General features: G+C 44.3%; 1 protein-coding gene across 1 annotated transcript; it reads right to left on the reverse strand.

Annotated features, from left to right (window-relative positions):
• Positions 1–1,107: 1,107 nt before the first annotated feature.
• LOC138951277 (uncharacterized) lies at positions 1,108–24,791 on the reverse strand. Its single transcript, XM_070322908.1, has 7 exons — positions 24,573–24,791; positions 22,491–22,607; positions 21,604–21,747; positions 18,545–18,686; positions 17,542–17,687; positions 8,572–8,682; positions 1,108–1,325 (listed from the first exon to the last, which is right to left on the reverse strand). The coding sequence occupies exons 2-7, from the start codon at positions 22,597–22,599 to the stop codon at positions 1,108–1,110; spliced, it is 870 nt and encodes a 289-aa protein (XP_070179009.1). The 5' UTR covers positions 22,600–22,607; positions 24,573–24,791.
• Positions 24,792–26,488: the final 1,697 nt, after the last annotated feature.

Here is a 26,488-nt window from a genome sequence, read left to right on the forward strand (position 1 = left end):
TTTTATCTATGCCTATACAATTTTGCCAGGAAAGACCCTTTTGTCAATCGTGGGATCTTTAACGTGCACACCCCAATGCAATGTATTGTACACGAAGGGACCTCGGTTTTTCGTCTCATCCGAAAGACTAGCACTTGAACCCACCACCTAGGTTAGGAAAGGGGGGAGAAAATTGCTAACGCCCTGACCCAGGGTCGAACTCGCAACCTCTCGCTTCCGAGCGCAAGTGCGTTACCACTCGGCCATCCAGTCCATAACACATTACGATAAGCTCTTACATTACGCAGCGCAAAGCTGTCATTACCCTAATACACAAGGGAAAGGATTTGCCTAAAATGAATTAAAGAACTGGAGATCTCCCTTACAAACAGCGATTATAAACTGATAGCCAAGTGTTTGGCAAAAAGGTTAGGAAGCGTTATTGGTGATATTGTTCAGAAAGATCAAGTCTGTTAAGTCGGTTATATTAAAGGCAGAAAAGTATCTACAATATTAAGGTTAATTGATGATGTAATCGAACAGTCACACGAGTTAAATCAACCTGCTCTGTTGGTCGCAATTGACTGTTTTCAAGCGTACGATAGTATTTCAAAATAGTTTATTATTAATGCCTGCCAAACGGTTGTGTGACGTGTCTAGTGTGTTGGCGAAGTGTCTCGTGCTTGTCACTTAGACTCGCTTTCCGCCCTCACCGCTGGCTAGCGCCGTCTGTCCTTTTTAGGACAACGCGAAAAGAGAGCAGAATGCGTTAGTCTCTCCTGCCAGTATAATAATCTCTCCACAACAAGCCCTATGTAGTGCCTCCATCGCGGCGACAGGCGTAAACTTGGTACCGCAAGGCCCCAGGCTAGACTACAACGATGGGCTAAAACCAGAACCAATTACCTCAAAATAACCTGTTTTGCAACTTTATAGTTATTTGACTTATGGTAACATGATTCTCACTTTCTGTGAAGGATTCTTGAAAATCTTGCATAATTGCGTATTTATAAGTCATAATTTGTTCTGGCTCCAAGCATTTCTCCTGCTCATCTTGGAAGCAGAACCCTCTAACTCCATCCAGGTTGGAAGCAGAACGTGCTAAGTTCAGTTTAGTCTGTTCTGCTACTAAGGCCTGTGGGGAAAGGGGAGTGTTTCACTGCGAGCCAGATGCAGCCATCGTAACCTGACCTCTTCTGCTTGCTGTGTCACAGTCACTTTTCCTGTTCTCAGCGCAGCCAGATAAGGGCACAATAGCGGTAGTGGTATCTGGTCATGACCCTTTCTGTGTGGTGTAGGATTTCCTCCAGCACACAGAATAGTGTAACTAGCAGTAGTAGAGTCTGCTGTCAACAGTGAAAGGAATTTGATAGACTGTGGAAACTAAAACAGGTCAGTGACACCTGTCAAGTGTCAGTATCCGAATTCCTGACTCCGGATGTACAGGGTTGAAACACAATTAACTTTCCTGTGAAAAAGAGTGAATGAAGAATGAATTGGAAAAGATGCAGTCCCTTGATATTGAGGGAGGAGGGTGGTAATAAGGGGGTTGGGGCCGGGGAGGGGGGTTTGTGGTAAAGTGGGTGCAAGGGGGTGGGGTGGGGGGGGGGTGTCCTAAACTGACAAAAGGATGGTCCACTTTCTGAAAACACTGGAACAGAGAACAGCTCTCTGCCAGTCTTCATCCGATTCTTCATACTCACCACCACAATCTAGGTTAGTCTTATCTTCATTGTCTTTTCTGTCCGGGATCACTTACACGATTACCCAGGTCCATGTTCCCCCAGGTCTATGTTCCTTCAAGTCTATGTTCTCTTAGGTCTATGTTCCTTCAGGTATATGTTTGCCCAGGTCTCTGTTCCCTGAGGTTTATATTTCCACCATCATTATGTTTTCTCAGGTCTCAGTTCCCTAGTTCTAAATTCCCTAGGTGTATGTTCCCTCCAGGCCCAGGAAACAAAGCCCTGCACAACATTAACCAGGGGAAACAGACCTGCTCCCATTGTGACCTTGGGCTGAAAGCTCACGCTCTTGTTTGTGACCAAGAGTAAACCATGCTTGCCTTTCACACTTGTAGAAAACTGGGTCTGTATCATTTTAAGATAAAGCAAGGACTTGGTTTAGATTTTGTTCTGACATGTTAGATAGTGCCTATATTGCTTTGTTTCCATCTGACTATGACTGCCTACATGTTATCCCTTCATCTGTCCCTCAATTTGATTGTCCGTCTGGCTGTCTGTCTATCTGACTGTCCATCTGACCGTCCGTCTGGCTGGTTGTCCGTCTGCTGTCTGTCTATATGACTGGCTGTCTGTCCATTTGTCTGTCTATCTGACTGGTTGTCTGTCCATCTGACTGTCCGTCCGTCTGGCTGTCCCTGCACACCGGGGAAACCTAAAACTTTAATGTGCGGTCACCTCCAAAACCATGTTTCATACTTTAACCAGGCTGTCCATGATGTTGGATCTAGTCTGTTTGCATTCTTGTCAGCTGAATTTTCCTCTCAGCATTAATATTGACAGTTCTGGCTCTCCACTACTTGAACCTTTTGTTTTTCAACAGGGTGTCACACAGTGCCAGAGAGGACCATGAAACCAGGATAGCCCAAGGGTCAGCAGAGAGACATGAAAGCCGAGGACGAAAGAGGAAGAGAGTAAAGAGGCCGTTCGAGTCTTCACCGATTCTTCATACTCACCAATCAATCAATCAATCAATATGAAGCTTATATAGCGCGTATTCCGTGGGTACAGTTCTAAGCGCTTGTCGAAGAGTTGTCAACACAGGACTAACAAAGAAACTAACATCTTCAGACGGACACGAACCATATCACACACTAGCAAACCCTGGTAAACAAACAACTGTTTAACAACAATGTACACATCAATATCTAGGTCCAAACAAAATAATATTAAGCACAAAGAAAACACCTCTCACAGAGCACAGCACAAGAATGTCTTTTGGGGCACAGCACATCACGTCGAGCATGAAAGTCGCAGCCAGCTACGTGAAGAACTGAGTCTTCAACCTACTCTTGAACGCGTCAAGAGAGGGGCTCTGGCGAAGCTCAAGCGGCAGGGAGTTCCAGACGGAGGGGCCCGCGGAGGGAAATGCACGCTGACCAGCAGATGCGAGTTTCGAGCGAGGGATGTGGAGGCGGAGAGGGTCAGCAGCAGAACGAAGGGGACGGTCGGAGGGCTGGGTGTACAGGTCCAGGGAGGATTGAAGGTACTCGGGAGCAGAGTCGTTGAGAGACTTGTAGACCAGAGTGGACAGTTTGTAGGAGATTCGGGTGTTGACAGGGAGTCAGTGCATGGAGCGAAGTAGGGGGGTGATGTGGTTTCGCTTCGTCTTCCTCAACGTCAGCCTGGCAGCAGCGTTCTGGACTCGTTGTAGGCCATGAATGGATGAGGCGGGGAGGCCAGCCAGAAGGGAGTTGCAGTAGTCCAGACGACTGAAGATGAGGGAGACAACCAGCTTGACACAGGCGTCGTGGGTGAGGTAGCGACGGATGGAGGCGATGCGTCGTAGGTGGAAAAAGCAGGTCTTGATGATGAAGGAGATGTGTGTCTGCATGGAGAGAGTGGAGTCGAGAAAGACGCCAAGGCTCTTGACAGCAGGGGAGAATGGAACAGTCGCGTCATCCAGCTGGAGGTCGGTCACAGTGAGGGAAGCAATCTTCTGTCGTGTTCCAACGAGAAGGGCCTCCGTCTTCTCACTGCTCAGCTTCAACTTGTTCTCAGTCATCCAGTTCTTGATGTCAGTGAAACAACTGGAGATGGATCCAAGGAGATCGTCAACGTCCTCCGGAGCAGGCCTTTGTCTTTTAAGTGACAGTTTTGGAAAGTAGGTCGGCAATTTGCTGTCTCAGGTTACACCAGATTGGTCAATTGTCCTTGTTTTGATCCAAATTTGTCTTCCTAAATTTACTTTTTGGAAGGTGTATTAGAGGAATTCCGGGGGGGGGGGGGCATGCCCCCAGACCCCCCTAGATGGTTTAAACACTTCGCGTCCTCAATTAACTGTTTCGCGTTGTCGAACTCTCCCTAAAAGACATTTGAACCCCCCCCCCCCCCCGCCTAACCATGTTGTGATCCGCCCCTGTTTCTTGTGTGTGTGTGTGCGTTTCGATATCAGTAACTCATCGTCAATAATTGTGGAAAGTCATAATAAGCCTGGACACATTAAATTTGCCGCCACACCAAATACGAATTGTGATGTTCAGGAATGAGCCTATGTCCGAAAATGGGATTTCTTAGCCTATGGTTACAAATAAATGTCTAACCAATGGCTAAAAGCCATTTAGCCACAGGCATATTAATGCATTCGGCCTTGGACTAAACATTCGTTTTGGTGGTAGAGGGCCTCACCACTATTAAAAAAAAAGAAAAAAGGTCATGCATTCTGTACAGTATTCAACATTCAACAGAACATTCATTCGTCCATAGGCTAATCCGCAATTTGTAGCATTATTTGTGAAGTCTGTAACGCTCCTATTATAGACATGGATGCAAACACTCAAGACAAATGGATCAAGTTTAGTCAGCCAATTTTATTTAAATCAATGTTAACTGACAAAACACTTTTTGTGAGCAAAACACCGAATGAACTACAACAACTAATTTAATTTGAAACATTAACCAAGCACATTTATGAAAAATGATGAAACTAAAATAACAAATAATCAGCATATTTTACATAAAATGAGCCTAATTTTCACCAAATTGTAATATCTCCACAAGTCATGGGCCAAAATTTACAACAGACATGAGATTATTCAGTAATCCCTATGGTGAAAATGGTCCATGGAATTCAAACAGTATACGAAAACTAGTGACATTCCTTCTGGTAATTTGTCTTGGAAGAAAACAAAAGCATATACTGCATAAAAGTATATATGTACATGCCTCAGGTATTCAGGACTCAAGAATATTTATTCCTCAGCCCATAAATAGGGTGATACACCATAACATTAACAAAGAGAAATTCATATGAAAATATTCGGCACACAGGCATACTTGATACTGGGTTAGTCTTTCTTTCTTTCTTTATTTGGTGTTTAACGTCGTTTTCAACCACGAAGGTTATATCGCGACGAGGGAAAGGGGGAGATGGGATAGGGGAAAGGGGGGAGATGGGATAGAGCCGCTTGTTAAGTGTTTCTTGTTCACAGAAGCACTAATCAAAAAAATTGCTCCAGGGGCTTGCAACGTAGTACAATATATGACCTTACTGGGAGAATGCAAGTTTCCAGTACAAAGGACTAAACATTTCTTACATACTGCTTGACTAAAATCTTTACAAACATTGACTATATTCTATACAAGAACCACTCAACAAGGGTTAAAGGAGAAACAGAATCCGTTAGTCGCCTCATACGACATGCGGGGTGCAGAGAAATAAGGATGTGGAAAAGAAGACTTTTGGTAAGTGAAATAAAGGTGATGGATCCAGTCAGGTAGAAATAAGACAACAAGAAAAGAATTGGAAAACTGCAGGGAATAGTAGGGAGAGTTTTCTTGGAAGGAAATATAGGTGAAAGGACTGGTAAGGCAGAAATAAGACAAAAGAAGAGAAGAAACAGAACCGTTAGTCGCCTCTTACGACATGCTGGGTAGCATCGGGTAAATTCTTTCTAGTCCCAACCAATATGGGACTCCCCCTAACCCGCGGGGGGTACTGGGTTAGTCACATGTGCATGCATATCTGACACTTCTTCATGAATTTCACATGCATGTCCGCTGCATTTGTTCCCCAATCATCCGCATATTCACATACCATTTTAACATACGATAACTATATATACGCTCTTGCAAAAAATATGAACGTGTGATCAATAAAACAAATGTTGTCATGTAATGAAAAACTGACATAGTTTTCCTGGACAAAACGTATTACAATACCATCAACTTAACCAAATACAACTTCTTTTTGTGTTTTTGGCTTTCAAATAAAAAATGGCCAGTTTTCTAACATGTGCAGGGTTCTGTGACTGTACAAGTGTTGACAATCGAAACATACATGGTATCCTGTATTATTTTGCTGCAATCAACTCTGCACGCAAATCTTCATACGCTAGGCATACAAATACAAAATGCACATCACTTTCAATACATGTTTTACAAAAAGGACAGAAAAATGCCGTAGTTAATTTAGTTTTGTCATTGCTGTGCTTATTTGGCTCTGTAACTGCTAATCCCATTCGAAAACTTGCAAGGGTCTTGCGGCTGGACCAATTTTGACATTGCAATCAATTAACCATTGCCTACATGTTTGAACAAATACAGGGATTGACTGAACTCCTGGGTTTTCCCATACAAATCCAAATCTATACAAACCCAGGTGAACATTGGTGGCCCAATTTGTTTAATCCTTTTCATCCAACTTCAAGAGCATATTATACGCTTTTCTTGGTATCCTGTTTTCATTCATTATTGTTATTTTCAACCAATATTGTAACACACACATATAGCAATTTAAACACATTGAATATCTTCCAGTGTCTCCAAAAACCATATCATTCGGAGTGCACTCCTGTTTGTGACCAAGTGTAACCATGCTATAGCCTGGTTGATAGTACTAATTATCATTCCAGACGTATCCCTCAATATCTTAGAAAGTCTTCCAAGTTCGGGGAGTCTGCAACTTATCAATGTGTCTTCTTGAGAACAGTCTTTCCCCATACTTTAAAGGCTGACATAGTCCTATTTAATAATTTTAATTACTTCCAGGGCTTTTCCCATCGTTGCGGGGATGTATAAATTAAGCTTCCTGCAAAGTTTTGGGTTTGAAGTCCTTACCAATTACGAGAAATAATTAATTCTTTATAAAGTTTATTGCTATGTTTAACAACAGTTCTCCAGGACTTAGGCTATTTTTAGACTGTCAACACAGACAGTACAGCTTCGTCAATCCCCGCGTGAAGGAAATCGCTCACCTTTCTTTCTTAATTTGGTGTTTAACGTCGTTTTCAACCACGAAGGGTTATATCGCGACGGGGAAAGGGGGAAGATGGGATAGAGCCACTTGTCAATTGTTTCTTGTTCACAAAAGCACTAATCAAAAATTTGCTCCAATGGCTTGCAACGTAGTACAATATATTACCTAACTGGGAGAATTCAAGTTTCCAGTACAAAGGACTTAACATTTTTTACATACTGCTTGACTAAATTCTGTACAAAAATTGACTATATAATATTTTATACAAGAAACACTTAACAAGGGTAAAAGGAGAAACAAAATCCGTTAGTCGCCTCTTACGACATGGGGAGCATCGGGTAAATTCTTCCCCCTAACCCGCGGGGGGTAATCGCTCACCTTCCACGTGCAAAACGTAGTGATATTGACACGCCAGATTAGCGCGGTAGCGTATTGTGCTAAGCAGGAAAGCGAGCTTTTCTGTATTCTTGTTAACTTCGCAATTTCCGGAAAACATCCACTTTCACTTTGAGACTGTTCCGTTTACATTCGACACTATCAACACCACTTTGCAATACTGCAATAATTTTTTTCTGTGTTCGAAAGCTACAGCCAATCTTTATTATATTCCCTTAGGTACAGTTTTATAACATTATTGGCACATGTAAACAATAGGAATTAATTAATGAACGCTACGTAAAGGGCAGCCTTTAAGAGAAGCGAATCTGAAAATGTCATCGTCTTTCATTTTTCCAATTACCTTTTCAAAAAACTGTTTAAAAAAAAAGTCGGTTTATGAAATAGGGACCCACTTTTTTTACTACTTTTTTTTTTCTTTCTTTATTTCTATTGAACCTCAGTTACAATATGACTCGCTACGAGTATGATACTGTGAGCGAAGCTGAACAGTTTAAACGTAAACATAATGGGTTATAAATAATAATAATATCATTCTTTCGTTTAACATGGACAATCTTCGAAAATGTACAATATTTTCAATCAATTATAATTTAGCTATAATTCTCTCCGTCAACTGGCATTTGCACACTTTCTCTCTTTCTCTATCCTCTCTCCCCATCCTCTCTCTCCCTCCCCTCCCCTCTCTCCCTCTCTCTATCTTTAATCGTCCTCTCTCTCTAGGATAGGAATTAATTAATGAACGCTACGTAAAGGGCAGCCTTTAAGAGAAGCGAATCTGAAAATGTCATCGTCTTTCATTTTTCCAATTACCTTTTCAAAAAACTGTTTAAAAAAAAGTCGGTTTATGAAATAGGGACCCACTTTTTTACTACTGTTTCTAGCAGAAAAGTGTCAAATGAGGGTTCTTAGAAGTTTTCAAGGCTGGAACCTTTTTGTGCACTTTTGTCAATTTTGTGTGTATATTAGTTCACACACCAAAGCGTGTGAAAAAGTTTCCGACTTGCCGAAACACACAGCCCAAGGACAGATAACTCTAGTTACTGACGAGTTGCAGTTTCAAGATGGCGACGACTCGTGGATCCAAGGTAAGCTTGTCGGCGAAGCAAGTTTTCTTTTTTCACTGCCAAAATCTGAGCTACCTCTGGCTCTTCTTTGTGAACTCATTCAAGGTGGGTAGACATTTTTACATTGACTTGTTGGCAAAAAATACAACAATGTTTTTTGCATTTACCTCCCCCCCCCCTCCCCCCCCCCCACCTGACAGTGCCTCTTTGAGTAGAGCAGGAAACTGAACACTTGAATGGTCACTTGAATGGTCACTTGAAAGGACTTGCTTTGGCTGGCAAAGAGATGATCGGCATCCTGAATCTGCAGAATACAACATCCCACAAAGGTTAGGGTAAGAGTGTGAGACAACATAATCTTACTCACAACAATTGGACAGGAAGAATTATATTCAAAAATGCAGTTGTTGCAAGCAAAGTTTGAGTGACATAGAGGGGAAAAACAGAGAGAGAAAGAGAGAGTGAGAGTAAATTGCGAAGGTGATGGACACATTAATCATTAAAAAAAAAACACACACACACACATAACATTATTTATTAGTATATAGACCTTGGGAAAGAGAGACACAGAGGAAATTAGACCTCAGGGAACAGAGATCTGGGGGATGACTAACCTGAGGAACAGACCTGGAGGAACACAGACCTGAAGAACACACCAGGGGGAACACAGACATGGGGGAACACAGACCTGGGGAACAGACCTGGCGAAACACAGACCTGAGGAACAGACCTGGAGGAACACAGACCTGAAGAACACACCAGGGGGAACACAGACTTGGGGGAACACAGACCTGGGGAACAGACCTGGGGGAACCACAGACCTGGGGAACAGACCTGGAGGAACACAGACCTGAGGAACAGACCTGGAGGAACACAGACCTGAAGAACACACCAGGGGGAACACAGACCTGGGGGAACACAGACCTGAGGAACAGACCTGGGGGAACACAGACCTGAAGAACACACCAGGGGGAACACAGACTTGGGGGAACACAGACCTGGGGAACAGACCTGGAGGAACACAGACCTGAGGAACATAACTGGGGGAACACAGACCTGGGGGATCACAGACCTAAGAAACAGACCTGGGGGAACACAGACCTGGGGAACAGACCCGGCGAAACACAGACCTGATGGAACACAGACCTGAGAAACATAACTGGGGGAACACAGACCTGGGGGATCACAGACTTGAGAAACAGACCTGGGGGAACACATCCCTTGGGGAGCAGACCTGGGGGAACACAGACCTGGGGGAACACAGACCTGAGAAACAGATCTTGTGGAACACAGACATAGGGAAACAGACATGCATGGGGAACACAGACCTGAGAAACAGACCTGGGGAAACACAGACTTGGGGGAACACAGACCTGAGGAACAAACCTGGGGGAACACAGACTTGGGAGAACACAGACCTGAGGAACAGACCTGGGGGAACACAGACCTGGGGAAACACAGACTTGGGGGAACACAGACCTGAGGAACAGACCTGGGGAAACACAGACCTGCGGGAACACAGACCTGGGGGAACACAGACCTGAGGAACAGACCTGGGGGAACACAGACTTGAGGAACACACCTGGGGAAACACAGACTTGGGGGAACACAGACCTGAGGAACAGACCTGGGGAAACACAGACCTGAGGAACAGACCTGGGGGAACACAGACCTGCCTACCCCCAAAATTACAAGGTGTAATGAGTCAAGCCAAAAAGAGTAATCTGTTGGAAGAAAGTGTATTCAGGTTCCATTCGGCAATCATTTCGCACATTGTCACTAAGTCTTCTGCTCGGATAATTTCTCCTTCCAGTTTTGTTACTGTATCACTCAACTTCCTGATAAAGAAACAGGTAATTTGAACGTCTTTTTGTTTCTATGAGCTCTCTGTACTGCATCCTTGTGATAATTTGTCCCGATGTGCTATCAGGGCCTAGCATTGGAAAAAGTGAGTTCAGCTTACAAAGGCGGGGATCTGGCCCCTGGTGGGGGGAAAAAAAGAAGAAATATAAATATATATAGTGGTGAAATAGAAAAAAACTCTGAAAATAGAAAATTTGAAAACTAAATTGAGATTTTGTTACCTAAAATGAACCCCCCCCCCTCCCCCCCAAGAAGATTGAGCAACTAAATTATGCCTTCACCAACAAGCAAAACACAGACAGAAAACAAGAAAACTGACAATCTTGTGTTATTTGGCCTGAAAGTGCCATTCCCACTTCCAGGAATACCTAGATTCTTTGTCACTGAATGGCTGACCACGTTCAACAATGTCGCTTCGAGACATTATTTCAAGTCTAGAGCCACAAAACACAGGCACAAAGCATGGTCGCGCGATGCCACAGGAAGTGCGTGCTTAAGCAAACTGTCAAACCGATTGAGAATTGAACCGAACAGCGCACAAAACGAAAGCTGGGACTGTTTGGGTTTACTGTTTGGGAATAACAGGTTTTTGCATTTCGGCGTACACCAAATCGAGTTCCGCGTACTGGAGATGTTATTTCGGCGTAAAGTAAGCCAAACAGCTTACAATGCTAGGCCCTGGCTATGCACAGTCATATTTTCCAATGTGTGCACACGAAAAGTCACTGTGGCAAAGGGAACACAAGACGTGCTTTGGTCCTTTTGATTAAGGTCCTAGGCATGGCCACGATTTCATTTAGCTAGCTGCCTTTGTATTTCTGTTGAATGCCCGAGTTGCCCAGTAGAGTCCATGCAGCACTGTATGCTGATGACCTTGTTCTCTGGTGCACTGAGGAGCATGCTACAACTGCGACCTACAGGATGCAACTTGCCCTCGAGAAAGTTGCAGCTTGGACAGACAACTGGTGTGTAACCATCAACAGAGACAAGACAACAGCTACTCTCTTCACACTCTCCGCCAAAGTACAACCTGGAAGACTGACGTTGGGTGACACGCCACTGAAGTTTGAAGACCAGCAAACTTACCTCGGAGTCACATATGACAAACGCATGACATGGCAACATCACATCATGAATGCGGAAGCAAAAGCCAGAAGAAAACTGAACATCATGAGGAAACTGGCAGGATCACAATGGGGCGCAAACGAAAAGATCCTCAAGACAGTGTACCAGGGGACCGTACGACCTCACCTTGAGTACGGATCTAGCTCTTGGATGACAGCAGCCAAGACGCACCTTCAAACCCTAGAGATAGTCCAAAATCAAGCGATGAGAATCATCACAGGCGCTATGAAGACAACCCCAATAGACAAGATGCAACAGGTGACCGGCATACCTCCACTCAGCAAGAGAAGAGAATGCAAAGCGATGGTACAAGACATCAAGTACCAGTGCATTCCAGACCACCAAATGAATGCAAAGATAAAGCAGCTCTCTTCTGGCAGGCTAAAGAGATCAAGCTATGCAACTGAGACACGGGCCCTGAAGAGAGAACACTAAGCAAAGATGCCTGAACTGGTTCACCCATCACACTTCTCCCTTGAAGAACCACCCTGGAAAAACAACCTTGAAAACGTGTCCATCCAGACCACAGTTCCTCATCTCACAACAAAAGATGAACAGAGCGATGTGCAGAAGAAAGCCCTGACACTTGCCATGCTCGACGAAAGATACCCCCAAGAAGCATGGATGCGGGTCTTTACAGATGGGTCCGCCACAGATGCCGTCAAGAGAGGAGGAGCTGGTGTCTACATCCAACACCCCAGTGGAGAGTGGCAAGCAGAGGCTATACCAACTGGCCTCCACTGCACCAACTACAGAGCAGAGGTAGAAGCGCTTATCCACGCAGCCAATACCATCAGCAGCAAGGTCAATCCCGACACCCAAGTTGTCTTCCTGACTGATGCCTTGTCTGTGCTGCAAGCAGTCAACAACAACAAACTGCCTCAGCTTACAACTCATAACATCAAGTGTCTGAAGACTGTATTGCAGTGGGTCCCCTAACACTGCGGGATAGAGGGGAACGAACAAGCGGATAAAATGGCCAAACTGGGTGCAGAGGACGAACAAAAGGAAAACCCAGTGAGCTCCACAGAGATGAAAACCATCATAAAGTCTCTGCTTAAGACTCCCCCCGACGCACGCCAGCTACCAGCAACTGTCAAGGCCTGAATAGGTAGTAATGTTCCGCCTGAGAACAGGGCACAACAGAATGCAACAACACCTGCACAAAAAACTGTGAGCCGTGCCCTCCCCCATGTGTCCCTGTGGAGACGCAGAGCAGGATGCAGCCCACATCCTGCAGGACTGCAGGAATCTCCAGCCCCTGAGGAGAGAGATCTGGACCAGGCCGGTGCCCCTTCATGAGAAGCTGCATGGACCTGTGGAGGCTCTTCATAAGACCACCAGCTTCATTACCAGAGCTGGACTCCAAGTTTAGCATTGGCGAACGACAAGAAGAAGAAGAAGACAGACCTGGGGAAACACAGACCTGGGGGAACACAGACCTGGGGGAACACAGACCTCAGAAACAGATCTTGTGGAACACAGACATAGAGAAACAGACATGCATGGGGAACACAGACCTGAGAAACAGACCTGGGGAAACACAGACTTGGGGGAACACAGACCTGAGGAACAAACCTGGGGGAACACAGACTTGGGAGAACACAGACCTGAGGAACAGACCTGGGGGAACACAGACCTGGGGAAACACAGACTTGGGGGAACACAGACCTGAGGAACAGACCTGGGGAAACACAGACCTGCGGGAACACAGACCTGGGGGAACACAGACCTGAGGAACAGACCTGGGGGAACACAGACTTGAGGAACACACCTGGGGAAACACAGACTTGGGGGAACACAGACCTGAGGAACAGACCTGGGGAAACACAGACCTGAGGAACAGACCTGGGGGAACACAGACCTGCCTACCCCCAAAATTACAAGGTGTAATGAGTCAAGCCAAAAAGAGTAATCTGTTGGAAGAAAGTGTATTCAGGTTCCATTCGGCAATCATTTCGCACATTGTCACTAAGTCTTCTGCTCGGATAATTTCTCCTTCCAGTTTTGTTACTGTATCACTCAACTTCCTGATAAAGAAACAGGTAATTTGAACGTCTTTTTGTTTCTATGAGCTCTCTGTACTGCATCCTTGTGATAATTTGTCCCGATGTGCTATCAGGGCCTAGCATTGGAAAAAGTGAGTTCAGCTTACAAAGGCGGGGATCTGGCCCCTGGTGGGGGGAAAAAAAGAAGAAATATAAATATATATAGTGGTGAAATAGAAAAAAACTCTGAAAATAGAAAATTTGAAAACTAAATTGAGATTTTGTTACCTAAAATGAACCCCCCCCCTCCCCCCCAAGAAGATTGAGCAACTAAATTATGCCTTCACCAACAAGCAAAACACAGACAGAAAACAAGAAAACTGACAATCTTGTGTTATTTGGCCTGAAAGTGCCATTCCCACTTCCAGGAATACCTAGATTCTTTGTCACTGAATGGCTGACCACGTTCAACAATGTCGCTTCGAGACATTATTTCAAGTCTAGAGCCACAAAACACAGGCACAAAGCATGGTCGCGCGATGCCACAGGAAGTGCGTGCTTAAGCAAACTGTCAAACCGATTGAGAATTGAACCGAACAGCGCACAAAACGAAAGCTGGGACTGTTTGGGTTTACCGTTTGGGAATAACAGGTTTTTGCATTTCGGCGTACACCAAATCGAGTTCCGCGTACTGGAGATGTTATTTCGGCGTAAAGTAAGCCAAACAGCTTACAATGCTAGGCCCTGGCTATGCACAGTCATATTTTCCAATGTGTGCACACGAAAAGTCACTGTGGCAAAGGGAACACAAGACGTGCTTTGGTCCTTTTGATTAAGGTCCTAGGCATGGCCACGATTTCATTTAGCTAGCTGCCTTTGTATTTCTGTTGAATGCCCGAGTTGCCCAGTAGAGTCCATGCAGCACTGTATGCTGATGACCTTGTTCTCTGGTGCACTGAGGAGCATGCTACAACTGCGACCTACAGGATGCAACTTGCCCTCGAGAAAGTTGCAGCTTGGACAGACAACTGGTGTGTAACCATCAACAGAGACAAGACAACAGCTACTCTCTTCACACTCTCCGCCAAAGTACAACCTGGAAGACTGACGTTGGGTGACACGCCACTGAAGTTTGAAGACCAGCAAACTTACCTCGGAGTCACATATGACAAACGCATGACATGGCAACATCACATCATGAATGCGGAAGCAAAAGCCAGAAGAAAACTGAACATCATGAGGAAACTGGCAGGATCACAATGGGGCGCAAACGAAAAGATCCTCAAGACAGTGTACCAGGGGACCGTACGACCTCACCTTGAGTACGGATCTAGCTCTTGGATGACAGCAGCCAAGACGCACCTTCAAACCCTAGAGATAGTCCAAAATCAAGCGATGAGAATCATCACAGGCGCTATGAAGACAACCCCAATAGACAAGATGCAACAGGTGACCGGCATACCTCCACTCAGCAAGAGAAGAGAATGCAAAGCGATGGTACAAGACATCAAGTACCAGTGCATTCCAGACCACCAAATGAATGCAAAGATAAAGCAGCTCTCTTCTGGCAGGCTAAAGAGATCAAGCTATGCAACTGAGACACGGGCCCTGAAGAGAGAACACTAAGCAAAGATGCCTGAACTGGTTCACCCATCACACTTCTCCCTTGAAGAACCACCCTGGAAAAACAACCTTGAAAACGTGTCCATCCAGACCACAGTTCCTCATCTCACAACAAAAGATGAACAGAGCGATGTGCAGAAGAAAGCCCTGACACTTGCCATGCTCGACGAAAGATACCCCCAAGAAGCATGGATGCGGGTCTTTACAGATGGGTCCGCCACAGATGCCGTCAAGAGAGGAGGAGCTGGTGTCTACATCCAACACCCCAGTGGAGAGTGGCAAGCAGAGGCTATACCAACTGGCCTCCACTGCACCAACTACAGAGCAGAGGTAGAAGCGCTTATCCACGCAGCCAATACCATCAGCAGCAAGGTCAATCCCGACACCCAAGTTGTCTTCCTGACTGATGCCTTGTCTGTGCTGCAAGCAGTCAACAACAACAAACTGCCTCAGCTTACAACTCATAACATCAAGTGTCTGAAGACTGTATTGCAGTGGGTCCCCTCACACTGCGGGATAGAGGGGAACGAACAAGCGGATAAAATGGCCAAACCGGGTGCGGAGGACGAACAAGAAGAAAACCCAGTGAGCTCCACAGAGATGAAAACCATCATAAAGTCTCTGCTTAAACTCCCCCCCCCCCCCCAACGCACGACAGCTACCACCAACTGTCAAGACCTGAACAGGTAGTCATTTTTCGCCTGAGAACAGGGCACAACAGAATGCAACAACACCTGCACAAAAAACTGTGAGCCGTGCCCTCCCCCATGTGTCCCTGTGGAGACGCAGAGCAGGATGCAGCCCACATCCTGCAGGACTGCAGGAATCTCCAGCCCCTGAGGAGAGAGATCTGGACCAGGCCGGTGCCCCTTCATGAGAAGCTGCATGGACCTGTGGAGGCTCTTCATAAGACCACCAGCTTCATTACCAGAGCTGGACTCCAAGTTTAGCATTGGCGAACGACAAGAAGAAGAAGACAGACCTGGGGAAACACAGACCTGGGGGAACACAGACCTGAGAAACAGACCTTGGGGAACACAGACATAGGGAAACAGACCTGGGGGAACACAGACCTGAGAAACAGACCTGGGGGAACAGACCTGGGGAAACACAGACTTGGGGGAACACAGACCTGAGGAACAAACCTGGGGGAACACAGACTTGGGAGAACACAGACCTGAGGAACAGACCTGGGGGAACACAGACCTGGGGAAACACAGACTTGGGGGAACACAGACCTGGGGGAACACAGACCTGGGGGAACAGACCCGAGGAACACAGACCTGGGGGAACACAGACCTGGGGGAACACAGACCTGGGGGAACACAGACCTGGGGGAACACAGACCTGGGGGAACACAGACTTGAGGAACACACCTGGGGAAACACAGACTTGGGGGAACACAGACCTGAGGAAACACAGACCTGAGGAACAGACCTGGGGGAACACAGACCTGCCTACCCCCAAAATTACAAGGTATAATGAGTCAAGCCAAAAAGAGTAATCTGTTGGAAGAAAGTGTAATCAGGTTCCATTCAGCAATCATTTTGCACATTGACACTAAGTCTTCTGCTCGGATAATTTCTCCCTCCAGTTTTGTTACTGTATCACTCAACTTCCTGATGAAGAAACAGGTAATTTGAACGTCTTTTTGTTTCTATGAGCTCTCTGTACTGCATCCTTGTGATAATTTGTCCCGATGTGCTACTTACTTACTGCCTTTCACGCCTGGTGGCGTGTAGGGCAGCGACAAAGGACATGCACAGTCATATTTTCCAATGTGTGCACACGAAAAGTCACTGTGGCAAAGGGAACACAAGACGTGCTTTGGTCCTTTTGATTAAGGTCCTAGGCATGGCCACGATTTCATTTAGCTGCCTTTGTATTTCTGTTGAATGGCTGTCATCTTTCTCACAGCAATCCTTTTACCACCACTGTGACAAGCTTCCTCGTCAGACTCGTCTGTCTCGTGGGGACTCATATTTTCCACGCGTCGCTAATTCATTGTAATGCGACCGGCAGCGTCTATCTTGTTTGTGGCTGGACAGACCGGAAATGACCGGATATTGCCTAAATGATCTCGCGCAGGCACAAACTCAAGCTCTGCGAAAGCAACTATACTGATCGGATTTACTTCAAGATAAGATGCAAAAAATCATACTTTTGGATTCTTAAAAATCGGACTTCCATTTTGGAAAGCGTGGTGGCATAGTTTGGGTTAACATTCGAAGTAAGTTACGCCCAAATCGTAAGGGTAGGCAGGTCTGGGAACACAGACCTGAGGAACAGACCTGGGGGAACACAGACCTGGGGAAACACAGACCTGAGAAACACAGACCTGGGGAAACACAGACCTGAGAAACAGACCTGGGGAAACATAGACCTGGGGGGACACAGACCTAGGGAAACACAGACCTGGGGGAACACAGACCTAGGGAAACACAGACCTGGGGGAACACAGACCTTAGAAACGGACCTGGAGAAACATAGACCTGGGGAAACACAGACCTGGGTAATGATGAAGCTGAATCCAGACACAAACAGACAATGAAGATAAGGCTAACCTAGATGGCGGTGGTGAGTATGAAGAATCGGTGAAGACTCGAACGGCCTCTTTACTCTCTTCCTCTTTCGTCCTCGGCTTTCATGTCTCTCTGCTGACCCTTGGGCTATCCTGGTTTCATGGTCCTCTCTGGCACTGTGTGACACCCTGTTGAAAAACAAAAGGTTCAAGTAGTGGAGAGCCAGAACTGTCAATATTAATGCTGAGAGGAAAATTCAGCTGACAAGAATGCAAACAGACTAGATCCAACATCATGGACAGCCTGGTTAAAGTATGAAACATGGTTTTGGAGGTGACCGCACATTAAAGTTTTAGGTTTCCCCGGTGTGCAGGGACAGCCAGACGGACGGACAGTCAGATGGACAGACAACCAGTCAGATAGACAGACAAATGGACAGACAGCCAGTCATATAGACAGACAGCAGACGGACAACCAGCCAGACGGACGGTCAGATGGACAGTCAGATGGACAGACAGCCAGACGGACAATCAAATTGAGGGACAGATGAAGGGATAACATGTAGGCAGTCATAGTCAGATGGAAACAAAGCAATATAGGCACTAACATGTCAGAACAAAATCTAAACCAAGTCCTTGCTTTATCTTAAAATGATACAGACCCAGTTTTCTACAAGTGTGAAAGGCAAGCATGGTTTACTCTTGGTCACAAACAAGAGCGTGAGCTTTCAGCCCAAGGTCACAATGGGAGCAGGTCTGTTTCCCCTGGTTAATGTTGTGCAGGGCTTTGTTTCCTGGGCCTGGAGGGAACATACACCTAGGGAATTTAGAACTAGGGAACTGAGACCTGAGAAAACATAATGATGGTGGAAATATAAACCTCAGGGAACAGAGACCTGGGCAAACATATACCTGAAGGAACATAGACCTAAGAGAACATAGACTTGAAGGAACATAGACCTGGGGGAACATGGACCTGGGGAACATGGACATGGGTAATCGTGTAAGTGATCCCGGACAGAAAAGACAATGAAGATAAGACTAACCTAGATGATGGTGGTGAGTATGAAGAATCGGATGAAGACTCGAACGGCCTCTTTTTTCTCCTTTCGTCCTCGGCTCTCACGCCTCTCTGCTGACGCTTTGGGTACCCTGGTTTGATGGTCCTCTCTGGCACTATGTGACAACCTGTTGAAAAAAAAGGTTCAAGTAGTGGAGATATAGAACTGTCAATATTAATGTTGAGGAAAATTCTGCTGACAAGAATGCAAACAGACTAGATCCAAGTCATTCCAACATCTGATGGACAGTCTGTTGAGGTATGAAATAAATTATAGTTTTGGAGGTGACCTCACGTTAAAGTTGTATTTTTTCCCGGCGTGCACGGACAGCCAGACGGACAACCCGATGGAGGGACAGATGAACGGATGACATTTAGGCAGTCATAGTCTGCTAGAAACAAAGCAATACGAGGGGACCTCATTATATTTTGCAACCTGGGCAAACTAATAAAGTCACTACTTTGCCCTTTTCATTACATTTTGGGAAAATTTGTGACAACAACAATTACTTGATTCTGTGCAATAGTTTTCATTCTTATGAAACGCGCTTTTCGGTGACCTCGGCGATCAACCACAGTCGATCGACTGGGCAGTCGATCGACTGTCAGTCTTTCTTTCTTTTCTTTCTTTATTTGGTGTTTAACGTCGTTTTCAACCACGAAGGTTATATTGCGACGAGGGAAAGGGGGGAGATGGGATAGGGGAAAGATGGGATATAGCCACTTGTTAAGTGTTTCTTGTTCACAAAAGCACTAATAAAAAAATTGCTCCAGGGGCTTGCAACGTAGTACAATATATGACCTTACTGGGAGAATGCAAGTTTCCAGTACAAAGGACTAAACATTTCTTACATACTGCTTGACTAAAATCTTTACAAACATTGACTATATTCTATACAAGAACCACTTAACAAGGGTAAAAGGAGGAACAGAATCCGTTAGTCGCCTCTTACGACATGCGGGGTGCAGAGAAATAAGGATGTGGAAAAGAAGACTTTTGGTAAGTGAAATAAAGGTGATGGATCCAGTCAGGTAGAAATAAGACAACAAGAAAAGAACTGAAAAACTGCAGGGAATAGTAGGGAGAGTTTTCTTGGAAGGAAATATAGGTGAAAGGAATGGTAAGGCAGAAATAAGACAAAAGAAGAGAAGTAAAGGAGTGGGGTAGCTTAGTATAAACACTCCCGCCGCGTGAAGGCGACCCCATGGGAGCGACTGTCAGTCGGTTCACTGCTATCTTATGAAACTGGCCCCTGGGGCCCAGTCGATCGACTGTGGTTGATCGCCGGGTCACCGAAAAGCGCGTTTCATGAGCGAATCACCGTCACCCGCGGACAACCGCAGTCAACCAACTGTACAGTAATCCGAATGGCCAAGTCGAGGGCTAAATTTAGCAACATTACCACTTCCGTTTGCTCATTCGCACGTGAAAATGGCGATGGAAAAAAAAAACTAGTCTCGGCCCGCTCAAAATAACAATGATCGAGACTTTCAGTAATTCCTTCGCGTGACGTCTAACCCTCTTACGCCATAATGTGACGTCTTCAAGACATAACCCTGACTTGTCTCCTGGATTATTGCGTCATGATAGATACATTTTGAAGAACAATCACAAGGTTTGGCTCACAATCCAAAAAAGTCAATCAATCAATCAATATGAGGCTTATATCGCGCGTATTCCGTGGGTACAGTTCTAAGCGCAGGGATTTATTTTTAAATTTTTTAAAATTTTTATTTTATACAATTTATATTGCGCACATATTCAAGGCGCAGGGATTTATTTATGCCGTTTGAGATGGAATTGTTTTACACAATACATCACGCATTCATATCGGCCAGAGAAAACATAATCAAAGTGTGAGCATTGTGTCATTGACTGTGCGGATAATTACATTTATTTTCGGTTTACCGCAGTAAGCCGAACACAGTGTTGGGGGGAGAGCATCACCGTGTTTGGCCGACTTCAGGTGAGATGACCCGCAGTCGGCCGACTGAAATTTTTTTCGTGAAACCCGATAATGTCGGATTACTGTGGTTCTCTCGGACAACTGCAGTTGGTCGACTGTGTTTCTGGCTTATGAAACATAGACCTGGGCAAACATATATACCTGAAGGAACATAGACCTAAGGGAACACAGACCACAGGCGGAAGGTATCGTTCACTGGACCACTACTTTCATAGAAAGACTACAAGGTATGACACTCAGCTTTGAGTCTTGCTCCACTAACTTAAAAAAATATTATGCAAATAATAATTGCCAATGTCGAGATTCTTTGTAACTTTACAAATGCCAGGATAAATGAATGTTCTAACTATCTGTACCTTTTATGTTTAGCTGCCTGTCCGCTGCATGTTTTTAAACCGTATTTTGTGCGACCAAACGCGTCTGTCGCCGGCATATCACTTAGATCCCGTGGGAAAGCTGAACAGTTGTAGGTCCGAGGAGATGGTAGTGCGATGCGCTCATTGGTTAATAACCGGATATTCGATGATTATTTTTGATTTGGCAAACGGTTCTTCACCAAAAACCTAAAATGAAACTCCCGTGGGTAGCTTCCCTTCGCTGCAATATTTACATATGTTTTAGACCAATGAGCACCCGTATGCATATTCGGTGTGGGATGCATGATTTCTTCCCAACAACAGGTAGCGGTTCGCAAACGAACATTCGTCAAAATGATGGTTAAAAACAACTTGCAGCAGATGGCAGCTGAAAATTAAAGATACATGTAGTTAAAACAATCATTCAATTGTATTTATTTGACGTTACACAGACTGTTGGAAGAGGCAAACCGCCTTGAACACAAAAATTGTCCGCAAGAAGCGACTCCAAGAACACAGACGACTTGAAGCTGAGTGACATACCTTGTAGTCTTTCTATGAAAGTAGTGGTCCAGTGAACGATACCTTCCGCCTGTGCACAGACCTGGGCAAACATAGACCTGGGCAAACATAGACCTGAAGGAACATGGACCTGGGGAACATGGACATGGGTTATCGTGTAAGTGATCCCGGACAGAAAAGACAATGAAGATAAGACTAACCTAGATTGTGGTGGTGAGTATGAAGAATCGGATGAAAACTCATACGGCCTCTTTTCTCTCCTCTTTTGTCCTGGGCTCTCATGCCTCTCTGCTGACGCTTTGAGTACCCTGGTTTCATTTTCCTCTCTGGCACTATGTGACAACCTGTTAAAAAACAAAAGGTTCAAGTAGTGGAGATATAGAACTGTCAATACTAATGCTGAGAGGAAAATTCAGCTGACAAGAATGCAAACAGACTAGATCCAAGTCATTCCAACATCATGGACAGTCTGTTGAGGTATGAAATATTTAGTTTTTGGAGGTGACCTCACGTTAAAGTTGTATTTTTCCCCGGCGTGCACGGACAGCCAGACGGACAACCTGATGGAGGGACAGACAACCCCATCGAGACCAGACATGTAGCCAGACGGACGGACAGTTAGATGGACAGACAGCCCGATGAACAACCGGATGGAGGGACAGATGAACGGATGACATTTAGGCAGTCATAGTCAGATGGAAACAAAACAATATAGGCACTATCTAACATGTCAGAACAAAATCTAAACCAAGTCCTTGCTTTATCTTAAAACGATGCAGACCAAGTTGTTTACAAGTGTGAAAGGCTAGCATGGTTACACTTGGTCACAAATAGGAGCGTGAGCCTTCAGCCCAAGGACACAATGGGAGCAGGTCCGTGTTTCCCCTGGTTAATGTCCCGCAGGGCTTTGTTCCCTGGGCCTGGAGGGAACATACACCTGGGGAACTGAGACCAGAGGGAATGGGGGGAAATAAAGGACTCGAGGAATAGACTATAGAGACCTGAAGGAACATACACCTGGGAAACGTAGACCTAGCTAATCATGGAGCTGATCCCATGTGCAAAAGACAATGAAAATGAGGCTAACCTAGAAGGTAGTGATGAGTATGAAGACTCGAACGTCCTCTTTTCCCTCCTCTTTTGCCTCTCTGCCGACGCTTTGGATACCCTGGTTTCATGGGTCTCTTTGGCACCATGTGACACCCTGTTGAAAAACAAAAGGTTCAAGTAGTGGAGAGCCAGAACTGTCAATATTAATGCTGAGAGGAAAATTCAGCTGACAAGAAATTGAAGAATGCAAACAGCCTAGATCCAACATCATGAAAAGTATGGTTGAGGTATGAACATAGTTTTGGAGGTGGCCTCACTTTAAACTAAAGATGCACTGAAGTAGTACGAAGGGAAAATTAACAGAGGTAGAATGAAGTTGCTTTTATATCAATCTGAAAATAATTTCACAAAAATGAGCATCACCAATTTGTATTATTTTTATTTATCAAAAGTGAATGAGCACACCTGGAAATTTTGGACTTGGTGCTTGACATAAGGCTTGACATCATAACAGTACTTGGTGGGCTACCGTAATGACTTAGAGTGTACCAAAAGAGACAATCGCGAGCTTTTTGTAAGTCTTTATAAAAAAAAGTAAGCAAACTAGAAAACCATGCCCTGTTGTAAATGTTTCTTTTAGACATTCAGATTCTGATGGCATCTGCTTTAAGTGTTTATTAATTCTCGTAACAGTGCATTCATGATTCAACGGGCAGTAGGTGAATTTTTTTCAAATATAAATGTGACTGTGAGTGATAGGCCTATGGCTATGCCACAGATGGTACAGAATCTATGATTATGTTATCAAAACGTGTCTAAGCTGAATTCGCGAAATAAAGAGAAAAGCGCCAACTCTTGAGTAGAGAGGTAATAAAGTAATCGCTAATCGAGCGAAATGGCAATCCGTGGCGACTTACTTAGGAGTCGGGAAGACGCAAATCCTGTGTATCGTCAAGAATAATGACTCGGTGTTATCAAGATGGGGAGAAGGATAGCGAAGCGAAAGTACGCAAAGAAAGGTGCCTGTACGAAGACCTCAACGATCATGTATGAGACAAGTTTAGCGATGCACGGCAAAGAAACATTCCTGTGAGCAGAAACATGATTCGGGAGAAAAGTCGTTATGCTTTCTATCGAGCAGGACATTCGGATTTTACTGGTTGCGCCACAATGTCAAATGTGCTTCACTCGGCGGGGAGCGAGCATTACGCCATGAGTAAATTTTCTTTGAAACTTGAGTTAAAGTTGTTCTGCTGTAATGTGTTTGGGTGTGTGTGTGTGTAGATATGACTGTAAACTGCAACTGTGTGTTTGTGTGTGTACATTGACAGTACATACATTGTACACTGCAACCAAATTCATGACCGCCCGGGCCAAAAACTCAAACAACCATTTTAAGACATCCCCCCCCCCTTTTAACGACCTAATTTTCAAGGTTTTTCCAAAGTCGTAAATAGGGGGTTCTACTGTAGTATGAATTCGGTTTTCATGATCACACCAAAGCCTGATGAGACTCCACTAAATACAGTTGATTGTTTACTAATTCCTTGCTTGCATCACTGCAATACAACTCATACTGGTATTCTTGAAGTTGAAGAACAGCAACAGGTCTTGCTTTATTTCACTATTATTTTCACAACTGCTGACTGAACAACATTCAGAATCGCAAAATTTGGCAGTCAAAGTGGAGACTTTCTTCACATTGACTGTGTGTAACTAAGCTAGAGTGTACTGAAAATGTGAAATGACGTCACAGTTCTAGAACAGTGAGAGCAAGAGGTAAGGCAGGTAAAAATGGTCATATATATATATATATATGTATATGCAGCTTGTCCCGTTTAATAACCCTATCATGAGTCATCCCTGAGGTCGCCTATAGTTGTGGACTGGGCGTTAAGCATCCAACAATTAACAAACCCAATCACACATTTCTGACAATGGAATGTTCACCCAATGACCCATGTAGTCTTTCTCATCATTTATAATATTAAATGCCAGGCTGGAGCTCTACAAAAATGAAATTTATTGGTTTGATTTGGTTACAGATCAACCCACAGATTTCCCACTCTCATGGACCAGCCAGGATGCACTGACATTGATTAATCGTGATCCTTCTCACCTTTGAATTACCCGTCATAATCATAATGGCTTGCTGAAGAAATCATCTGCAAATAAAATGCAAACAATTACACTTACAGCAATGATATACACATGCGCATGCTGTCAATATTCAATTTTGTTGTGCATGTCTATCAATATTATGTGTTGCCCCGAGAGTGCTGTGTTAAACACTAACAGAATCTTCAAAAAGATGAAGGCGGGTGGAAACTAGAAAAACAGCGTGCGTCTAATATTAGTATTAGAGATCGGATTGACAGCCGGTCTTTTCAAATCGTGTTTTCTGTAAGCTTAGCTAAGAAATGCCATATTATTATCACCATCCTCAAGTTACCTACTCTTATAAATTCAGCACTGGACGAACAAATAGCATGAAAGAAGAAAGTACAGGCATTTTTCTTGCGTGAAAAATAGATCAATACTATCTCCGCCGTTCGCGACCGTTCGATCAGTCACTGCCTCATCCCAAGATAATATAGCCTACACAAAAACACTTATTCACAATAAAGTAAAAAGAACAATGACAAAAACATACAGTTTCTGTTCCCTAATAATGAAACAATCATAAAATTAAGTTTCCCGCTTACCTTGGATCGACGAGGCGTCGCCATCTTGAAAATGCAACTCGTCAGTAACTAGAGTTATCTGTCCTTGGGCTGTGTGTTTCAGAAACTCGGAAACTTTTTCACACGCTTTGGTGTGTGAACTAATATACACACAAAGTTGACTAAAGTGCACAAAAAGGTTCCAGCCTTGAAAACTTCTGAGAATCCTAGTTTGACACTTTCCTTCTAGAAACAGTAGTAAAAAAAGTGGGTCCCTATTTTTGGAACCGACTTTTTTTTTAAACCCAGTTGGACGCTTGTGTGTTAATGCAAGGAACCCAGTTATGTAGTTGTGAAAACACACACACACACACACACACACACACACACACACACACACACACATACACATACACACACACATGCTCGCGCGCGCGAGCGTGCGCTCGCATATCTACACACAAGCACATGCTATCATTTCATACCTAAAATGAACAGTATCTAATCAAAGTATTAAACTAGTAAAACATCAAAATAATGGTCGAGTATAAACATAAAAAACAAAACACTTAAGAGCATTGATACATTATCCGAGTACACAATGGAAACTAGACATCAGGGGCAGTTTATAGTGTGCTCAAATATGTGTGCAACTGCCTTTTAAAGGCCTTTAATGATGCGGATCGTTTGATTTCTATTGGCAAAGAATTCCACAGAGATGATCCTGAAAAAGCTAAGCTGGATTTATAAAGATCTATACGAGGAATTGGAGGAAGTAAATTTTGAGACCCATACCTCTTCGTAACATGTGTAAAATAGGATTGCACATAACTGGGCACATCACCATGAACTACTTTATACATAAAGACAGCCTTATTGTATGCAAGGTGGGTTTTTAGGGGAAGGAAATTAAGGATGTTTAACTTCATTTCTGTAGACATGTGCGATTCATACAGGATAAGTTTTGCAGCACGACGGTACAAAGAATTGAGTTTTAATAAGTGAACATCGCTGCAGCCATCCCACAATGTCGAAGCAAAATTAATATGAGGCATTATATGAGCATGAACGAACATTTTTAATGTTTCAGACTTCGCATAATGTTTGAGTTTTGACAACAAATACAAATTCCTTGATAACACTTTGCAGAGGTTGCTTATGTGTGTTTGCCATTTCATTTCTTCATCAACAGTTACACCAAGTATGCGGTGTTCTTTAACTTGCTGTATTTGAGTTGTACCTAAGGTCAGTTGTAATTTAAGAGGACTTAGCTGATGCTTGTGTCTTGTGGTAATAACAATGCTTTTAGTTTTTTCTGGGTGCAGTATCATGGCATTTGATGTGCACCATTTCGCAACTTCGTCCAAAGTGT

The sequence above is a fragment of the Littorina saxatilis genome, linkage group LG16 (genome assembly GCF_037325665.1).
Source record: "Littorina saxatilis isolate snail1 linkage group LG16, US_GU_Lsax_2.0, whole genome shotgun sequence".
Classification (NCBI taxonomy): Eukaryota; Metazoa; Mollusca; class Gastropoda; order Littorinimorpha; family Littorinidae; genus Littorina; species Littorina saxatilis.

Bases quoted from the DNA above. Each gene is read 5' to 3' on its own strand.
- LOC138951277 (XM_070322908.1), bottom strand. From the start codon at position 22,599: ATGGTGCCAAAGAGACCCATGAAACCAGGGTATCCAAAGCGTCGGCAG. The intron at 21,748-22,490 runs GTTAGCCTCATT...GTTTTTTAACAG, and splicing joins TACTCATCACTACCTTCTAG to GTTGTCACATAGTGCCAGAG. The intron at 1,326-8,571 runs GTGGGGGGGGGG...CACTGTTGACAG, and splicing joins ACTCAAAGAGGCACTGTCAG to CAGACTCTACTACTGCTAGT.